This window comes from Dendropsophus ebraccatus, chromosome 6 (genome assembly GCF_027789765.1).
Source record: "Dendropsophus ebraccatus isolate aDenEbr1 chromosome 6, aDenEbr1.pat, whole genome shotgun sequence".
Taxonomy (NCBI): Eukaryota; Metazoa; Chordata; class Amphibia; order Anura; family Hylidae; genus Dendropsophus; species Dendropsophus ebraccatus.
Genome location: NC_091459.1, coordinates 145,868,030 through 145,877,683, shown reverse-complemented (window position 1 = coordinate 145,877,683; position 9,654 = coordinate 145,868,030). Strand labels below are relative to the sequence as shown.

Here is a 9,654-nt window from a genome sequence, read left to right as displayed (position 1 = left end):
CCCTGTCTCCCTCCCTATTCAGTTGTATCCGCAATTGCTGATACAACTGAATAGACTCCTGACAGGAGCCCCATGCTCCCTCTTCTGCCTCCGGGACTCCTGCTCTGTGTTATACAGGCTCAGCAATTAGCTCCACCCCCATACACAGAAGCCAGACCTGATCAGAGGAGGACAGAAACCCAGGGAAGAGCAGGAACCTGGACAGGTGAGTTTTTTTTATACCTACAACTACACCACCCATCATGCCCTGCTGACAGGTTATGATGGGAGTTGTAGTTTTTTGGCTGTCAAAGATTGGGAAATAATGATTAGAGAGACACAGTACCGTCCATTCATTATAGGGGCAGTGGCACAGTACATTAGGAGACACAGTGGCACAATACAAGAGGTGGAGGCAGTGGCGCAGTACATGAGGAAATATTGACAGTTTATTAGAACACGGTGCCATATTAGGGGGCATCACCTTGTACTAATAACCCCCATACTGATCTCCGTGCAGTAATAATGTCCCCCATACTGATCGCCATGTAGCAATAATGCCACTCCATACTGATCTAAATGTAGTTATAATGCCGCCCCATACTGATCTCCATGTAGTAATAATGCTGCCACATACTGATCGCCATGTAGTAATAACCCCCATATTGATATTTATGTAGTAATAATGCCCCCATACTGATCGCCATGTAGTAATAATGCCCCCATACTGATTTAAATGTTGTTATAATGCCACCCCATACTGATTTAAATGTAGTTATAATGCCACCCCATACTGATCCAAATGTATTAATAATGCCGCCCCATACTAATCGCCATATAGTAATAATATTGCCCCATACTGATCGTCATGAAGTAATAATGCCCCCTTATTAATCTTCATGTAGTAATAATGCCACCCCATACTGACCTCCATGTACTAATAACCCCCATACTGATCTCCATGTAGTAATAATGCTGCCCCATACTGATCTCCATGTAGTAAAAATGCCCCCAAACTGATCGTCATCAAGTAATAACCCCCATATTGATCTTCATGTAGTAATAATGCCCCCATACTGACCTCCATGTAGTAAAAATGCCCCACATACTGATCTCCATGAAGTAATAATGTTCCCCATATAGATCTTGATGTAGTAACACCATCCCCCCTCCAGGCCCTAGCCCTGTGCCCATGATGAATAGAGTTACCATTCCTTGTAGGCATGCAGCTTGTGAGCCAGCACCAGATCCTTGGGTAGGCACCATGGTGTCATATTTCCCTGCAGTGTCCCACAACATACTTTGCTAACATACTGTACCTTCCTGGTTGTCAGACAGTATGTCCCAATGCTATGCATCCTCACTCAACCCCTTGGGGTCAAACTGTTCAGTCTGGCCTCAAAGGGGTTAAGTAGGGATTCTAGGAATTTCAACTTAACTAACTGGGGGCCAGACTACTGTTCACTGCACTCGCCCCAGCAAGGTAGCAGTGAGGTGACAACCAATTTCTGGCTGAAACAGGCTCAGTGCACTCAGCACAGCTAAGGGAGCACAGCCTGGCCCCCAGGAGGTTACGTGCATAGCATACCCACATAGCCTCCTGGGGGCCACAATGTAACAAGCTATCTGTTCCGATGCTGCACACTGTAAGAATACCTGTCAAAATAATGTGTTCTGCTCCTGCCTTCTTTTTTGTGTCTCTCCTTTTTGTTTTTCAGATATCTGTATGCAGAGGATTATGTCAAATTCAGTAGACTATGTCGATGACCAGAGGATTTTTACTATTTCCTGCCCTGGTATTACTAGGCTTCTGCTGTTTTTTTTTTTATTATTTGCAGCCAGATTGAAGGGAAAAAAGCAGCAGCCTAGTACTACCAAGGTGGGAAGGGCCTTAAATTTAAGGGCCATTTATTTTGGCCCTTCCCAGCCTAATAATAGCAGCCTGCTCTCCTAGTATCCCTGTTGTGGTAAGAACTGGGGTAATAATGCAGGGTTTAGTGTTAGCCATTTTACTGGCTTTAAGATGGCTTCCACTGCTAAGCCTGTAAAGTACAGAAAAAACACAAGTTATTTATTCAGTAACGACTAGGGTTGTGGATCCGCTGTACCACCGCTAGCAATGGTGTAAGCCGCACCAGTGCCCACCACAAGGTGGGGCGTACTTGCTGCGGCAGGTTGTTATCCCTGGCTTGGCTTGCTAGCAGCAACGGGCAAGGTTCAAATGGAGACACATAGGCAGGAAGGCAGGCTGGCACAGCAGGACTCACGGCTGGACAGCAGTCTTGGCTGGAAGCACAGACAGGAACCATGGGCAGGAATGGGACCGAACACTATGGAAGCATGCAGAGTCTCCTACACTAGGGTTAGGTCAGTGCTGAAATTTAAAGGGAGGTGTTAGGTAAATATAACCAATTAGAGACATACTGTACTGTCCCTTTAGATTTGTGACAGCAGGTCTGCGGGCCCTAGGAGAGCAGGTGTAGTGGCAGCCCTGAGCACCAGACGCTGCCACAGCCCTAAAATATTTAAATAATCCCCCCACTTGTTGACCATTTTACTTAATAGAAAAATCCACTGGTCATCAACACAGTCCACCAAATCAGACTCAATCCTCAGGATACCAATGTCTAAAAACCATAAAGTAGAGACACACACAGGATGCATTGCATTCCCACTTAACCCTCTGGGGGCTAGACTAATCTTGCACTGCACCTGTTCCAACAAGGAAAAGGGTTAAGTGATCACCTTCCTTGCTGGGACAGGTGCAGTGCAGTGTGTGCGGCCTTCATACTCAACCTATGTGTTTTCTTTCTCCGCCAGACCCAGAACACTGAGCTTGATGTGTCCCAGGCTGTGGCTCCTGAAATGTCCTCTCAGGAATCTCTGCGCAGCCAATAAGCAACTGCATCGGTGTCCACCTAAGCCGCTGATTGGCTGAGTGGTGATAGTGAAGACCAGATAGAAGCCCAGAGTGGTAAGTATAATTCTTCTGCTCCCTCCCCCCACCTTTCACGATTAGACCTTCCAGATCAGCGGTGGGACTGCTGATCTGGAGTCAGTTCTTCATGGATATGGAGATGCAGTTAGCCAATACTACATTATTGTCTGATAGTATCTCCGTATCCATGGTGATCCGATCTTCCAGATTAGCAGAGGTCCCACGGCTGTTCCAAAAGGTGCATTTTAAGACTGTGGAAATGTATTATGCATTTCCAGAGTCTTAAGGCTGCCTCTAGACACAGTTTTTTTTAACAACAGGTTTTTATTGCAAAAGACCCAATGCTTCCCGTCTATTGCACCCCTTCCTGTCTATTGCATTATAGTCTCCAGCTTCTCTGAGCTTCTAGATTTACTTAAAACAACATATTTTCATTTCTGTTTTGCTTTTTTAAATAAAAAATAGCAAAATTAGAACCGAAATATGCTGTGTTAAGTAAATATATAGTAAAAAAGCTGGCGGCTATAAAGCAATAAACGGGAAGAAGATCATATCTACTGCATTATAGCCGCCAGCTTCTTTACAGTATATTAATTTAATACAGCATATTTGTATTCTAATTTTGCTATTTTATTTTAACAAAAGCAAAACTGAAAAGCAACCAAACAGCGCACAACACTCGCTTTAGTATGGAGTACTTTCGAGTAGCCTGATATTTGAATGAACACTATACTCAAACAAGCGTGCTTGCTCATCTCTAATCATTACTACAGATACAGTGGTATGTTATGGGGAAGAGTTTTTCTTTGGGAACAGAGGAAAACTGAACTTTTTGCACCAGGGCCCATGAGCCTTTTGCTACAGCCCTATTTACATTTGATGGTCTAAAGAACTCCAAACAATAAAACGGGGCTGAGTAACATCTGTCAGTTCATGGGAAGTCCAGTTTATTTTGTTTATAAATTTTTAGATACTTTGATATTTCATTTATAATTATTTTTGAACAATAACATCTTTCCAATGTTTTTTTTTTTTTACATCTTTGTTTTTAAGACAATAAAAAAGGATTTAACATTGGAGATATAATGACATAAAAGATTGAGACATATTTTTCCTGGTCTGAAAATGCATCTGTAGAAGGTCCTAAGTATGTGACCATTCCAGTTCCAAAGTACAAAGCTACCACTGTGATGTGGGAGGAACATGTAGAGAAAGCCTTAGACCTTCCTGCTGAGCTCATCTTCAATAGGGAGAATATGATACAAATATATGACACCAGAATAATAATGAATGGGAAGAAAAGAGAAAGTACACTAAAGAAGAATGCGACAATCTCTTTTTCATGGACACCTTCACACGCTAGCTTCATCACCGACAGGGCCTCGCACACAAAATGGTTGACTTTGTTACCGTAACACAATGTTATCAGCATCATAAATGATGGAAGAAAGACATAGATGAAACTGGATACACATACAAAAATAGCAAGGCCACTGCAAATGGTCCATCTCATGACAATGCCATAATGGGGGGGATGGCAGATGGCCACATACCGGTCAATAGCCATTACTGCAAGAAGCAAACACTCATTAGCACCTTTCCATAGAATAAGTAAGATTTGTACAGGCGATAAGTGATATAGTTCTCTGGGTTGAAAAGAGATCCGTTAGTAATTTTGGCACAGCACAGGAAATGTTGCACAGATCTATAAAAGAGAGGTTAGTGAGGAAGAAATACATTGGGGTATTCAAGTGAGAATTGAACAGGATTATACTAATAATTAAAATATTTCCGAAAAGGGTCACAACATAGATAACAAAGAAAATCCCAAACAACAAAAAGTTTATCTTCATATTATCGGTAAAACCAAGAAGAACCAAATTAGTGATGCAGTCTGATTCTTTATATCCATGGAATTAAATATTCCAAATGTTTTAAGAGTAGGAGGAATGTTTGTTTCCATGGTTCAAAACCTGATATAATATTCTTTCAAAAAAGTGATACCGAGTTCTGGCAAACTCCACTAGTCAAAAAGTTTTCAGCAGGTTTTTTATGTGCATGTGATGTTATAGTTATATAGGATTTTTGGTATTTTATATTTTGGGGTTTCCAAAAGGTTTTAGCAAGTGTATGTTCCAGAATACAATACTTATCTTTAATGATGAGCGAATAGTGAAATATTCGATCCCATTAAAGCTTATGGGAACAAGTATTCGATTATTGAAAAACATCTATTCGACTACTTGGAGGTAAAAACCGGAAGCTGGGGGATTTGAACGCTTATCGAATATTTTTCGAATATTCAGCGAACTATTCGATAATATTCGATAGATGGAATACCTTACTATTCGTTCGAATATCTATTTGATCGAACAGTATTCGCTCATCACTACTTATCTTCAGCTTTTTGAAGAAGCCCCGCAGAATGACTGAACCGGTGACCATCTGATTCTCTATTCACCCTAAAATATGATTCAGTTTATAATTCCCATCTCAAATAATGTGGAAATGTTATGCCAGAAACCCAAAAAGACTTAACGAAGGGTTCTGTTCCTTTTATGTATCTAATAAACAAAGAGTAAAATGTAGATATTGGGAACCCCATTGTTATAAATATTGTTTGTAAAAAAAAAAAGGATCTTTACATTCGATCTTTTCTCTCTAAAAAAAAAAAAAAAAATAGAGATGAGTGACTTTACAGTGCTAGTGAAGAGGGTGGCTCCGAAAAGCTTGGTGGTCGGCTTGTCAGCCGGCTTCCTTTGAACCCTGTGCCGCTCTGCTTTGGGTGTCTGGAAAAGCTGGATCCAGTCCTTCGAAACTTCTCCAAATTTCCCAGGAATGGATCTAACTTGTGTTTTTTGCAGCTCCAATCCATTGAAATGAATAGAGATTGTAATACCACTCACAACTTGAGGGCAGGGTGTTGTTTTTGCTAAAATGTAGTTGTGTTATTCTAATCTTTCGTAACCTCTTTAAGTTTATCACACTCCTGAGCGTTTCTACTTCCTTATACCTCTATTCACTTTTAGCTACTACATGGTTTTCCCTTATTGATATAATGGAGGCCAACATCGAGCTCAAACTTTGGCTGTTCATGAAAATATATCCACTAGAATCAGAGGGGAAACAATGAAGCAGCATAGGCCACAACCTTTCTTTATGAGAATGCCATCATTTATTGCTACAGTCCATGTCCAAGCAATGGCTCTTAGTTTTTAAGACTTCATATAAGTTATGCTGTGTTTCTGTGAAAATAAGATAGTGTCCTATATTAATTTTTGCTCACAAAGATGTGCTAGGTCTTATCTTTAGGTTATCTTTAGGGGATGTTGTATTTTTCCATGAAGAATATCACATGTCACAGAAGCGACAGAGCTGATGGTATGGTGTCTTCTGGCCACCAGGGGGAGCTCAATACAACACACTCATACAGCACAGCAGGGACAGCGTATGGTAGCAGACTGTGTGCAGCTCTACATCTGGTGGTAGGGGATAAAGGGGATATCGGCAGGTGACCGGCTTCTTGATGCCTTGCCTGCACAAGTGCCTTGCTGTAAAAGGTAACATGGGCTTTGGCAGGTGACGGTCATCATGTCTGTTGGCAGGTGGCAGTCTTCATTTCCTGCATGCAGCTGCCCTGCAACGGATGGTGAAGATAAGTAACAATGGCAGCGGGCTAAAAAGAATTATAGCTACATGCCCTGGTGTTCTGTTTGGCGACATGCATGCTTCCAAACAACAACTTTTCTAGGTCCTACTTTTGGGGGAGGCCTTATATTTACCAATTCAGCAAAACCTCTACTAGGTTTTTTTTTCAGGAAATGTCTTATTTTCGGGGAAACGGGGTATGAACAGGTTTATTTTCTTTACCTAATAAATACACCCTGTCATTCCATTATCCAGCCTTGTAGGCTCAACCAATAACATTACAGCACAGATTCAGCCCACAAACAGTGACCAATGAAGTGAATGAGTTGCGGTTTCTATTAATAAGGCAAAAGTCAAGGCTAGCAGTTACACCAGTGGCTGATCCCTGTCAATGCATGACGCCTCCTAGCCGGCATATTTGTCATCTCATCTGAAATTACTTCCTCTCGATTGCTAAGATCAAAAGAAAGGAAATACTAAAAGGGCAGACTAGATGGACAAAGGGGTCTTTTTCTGTTTCTAAAAGTAATTGATACTAATAAAAACACCTGGCGGAGGAATTTGCATCATAACTGGGTATAAAAAGAGCATGTTAGTTGGCAGATGGACCATCCAACTTGTTATTGGCTCACAGTGAAAAATCTTTTATCTCTGATGGAATGGGGATGCATTAGTGCCTATGGCATGGGCAGCTTACACATACGGAAAGGCACTATCAATGCTGAAGAGTATATGGAGAGTAACATAGTTTATAAAGTTGAACAAATAGTCCATTAAGTTCAACCTACAGAAACCCTCTGCACCTTCTCCAGGTCAGCTGTGTCCTTTTTATATACTGGTGCCTGGTGCTGTAAACGGTATATACCATGTGTGGTCTGACCAGGTATTTATAAAGAGGCAAAACTATGTTCTCATAATGCCCTTAAAATACCTCCAATTTTGGGGGTTGTATTCTCACTGGTAAAGAGTTTTTATTACATCTGGGCATCCATTTATACTGTTACAAATGTAAAATAGTGATTTATTAAAGTATTTATAGGATTCTTCCATGCCTGTTGAACATTGAAAAGTTTGGACCCCCATCCTAGATCCCTCTTTATGGGCCAAGCATAGAACTCTATCCAAGCTGAGCTGTTTATATTCTACAAGAATGACCACTTATGTTGAACATTTTTCTTTGACTTTTTTTGCCAAAATCAGGTTGGAAGTTAAACCCATAGAGGCCATTTTAAGATGGTGGTCTATGAATAAAATACAAAGTGTACTCTGAACACTATTGGTCACATAATGGGGGGGATTTATGAAGACTGGTGTACTCATACGCCATTCTTAAATTAGACCTGTCCCCTTTTCCCCGGCCACGTATCAAATTTACATCTGCTTCCAGCTGGTGTGGATTTGGAACATGATTTATGCCTGTGAGCAGGCGTAAATAAGGATAAATGCACCACCTCCTCCCCGCCTTGCCACACCCCAGAGCCCCCGCTACCTGCCCATCGGGCAAGCGGGGCATACGGCAGGCGTACCCCAGGGAGAAGGGGCAAATCTCTACCTGTCATCTGACGACTTTGGCGGTACCTTCATAAATGTGCCCCAATATGTTAAAGTTGAAATAAGTTGAAAAAAATACATGATAAATTTGTTCCTAACAAGCAGGTAATAATATAAGATGTTACATCTTTTAGATCCAATAATTATCTTTTCATAACATTCAAAAACATCTTTACAATAGTCCCTTTGACGTCTCTATTGTTCAGACTATAAATAAAGGGATTGACCATTGGAGATATAATGACATAAAAGATAGAGACGTATTTCTCCTGGTCTGAAGAAGCATCTGTAGAAGGTCCTAAGTATGTGACCATTCCGGTGCCAAAGTACAAAGCCACCACCGTGATGTGGGAGGAACATGTCGAGAAAGCCTTAGACCTTCCTGCCGAGCTGATCTTCAATATAGAAGCTATGATACAGACATAGGACACCAGAATAATTACGAAAGGGAAAAGAAGAGAGATGACACTTGAAAACAATATATACATTTTATTATCAGGAATATCATCACACGCTAGCTTCATCACCGATATGGCCTCACACATGAAATGGTTAACCTTGTTAGGGTAACACAGTGTTACGGGCATTGCTATCGATGGAAGAAAAACAATGAGAAAACTGAATATCAACACAAAAGCCATAAGCCAAAAGCAAACGCTCCACCGCATGACCACAACATAATGAAGAGAATGGCAGATGGCCACATATCGATCATAGGCCATAATGGCCAGAAGTAAACACTCATTAGCCCCTATCCATAGTTGAAGCAAGACTTGTATGGTACAAGCCATGAGCGATATGGTTCTATAGCTGGAGATTAGGTCCATCAGTAACTTGGGTACGACACAGGAAATGTTACATAAATCTATGTGTCAGGAATAGCAGGTGAAGACAAGACACTCGACAGTGGGCCCTGAATCTTACCCCACCCACTGTCACCTGCCTACTTGCCTCGGTCGACCCTAGGCGGTCGCGGACAACCACGAAGACAATCCCTATGCTGTATACGTGCAAAACATAAAACGCAGACAGACAGACAAACACAATGCGGGGAGTAAGCTAGCCGAGTCAGAAACCAAACGAGCAACGCAGTACAAAATCGGAACCGAACGGAGAGTCAGGGGTCAGGCAAAAGGTCAAAATCCAGGCAAGACAATAGAGGAAGGATAGGACAGAATACAAGGGACTGGGGAGCTGGGATCAGAAACAACTAATAGCCAGCGATTAGAGGCTGGTACTGACAACACTTTATACTGGACCAGGAGTCCGGACCAAAGGCTGATTGGTCCGGCCTCCTGAATCCAGACACATAGCAGCTGGTGCACTGCAGGCTGAGTGGCAGAGAGATCCGTCACTCAGCCTGAGTCCAACAGCACTCAGCTGCTCGGCCGGGCGGCGCTCACTGATGCGAGACCCGCGGCTCCCTTGGTTACTAGGGACGCCGTCGGGTCTCCGTGACGTCACCCGGCCCTGCCGAGGAGGACGGCGCTGCGCTCCAGCCGGCCCAGACGACGCTGGAGCGCGGTCAGGTAAGTTAC

At 42.3% G+C, this 9,654-nt stretch overlaps 1 protein-coding gene across 1 annotated transcript; it reads right to left on the bottom strand.

Annotated features, from left to right (window-relative positions):
- Nucleotides 1-8,259: 8,259 nt before the first annotated feature.
- LOC138795325 (olfactory receptor 2A12-like) lies at nt 8,260-8,907 on the bottom strand. The gene has a single exon (XM_069974316.1). The coding sequence runs from the start codon at nt 8,905-8,907 to the stop codon at nt 8,260-8,262; it is 648 nt and encodes a 215-aa protein (XP_069830417.1).
- Nucleotides 8,908-9,654: the final 747 nt, after the last annotated feature.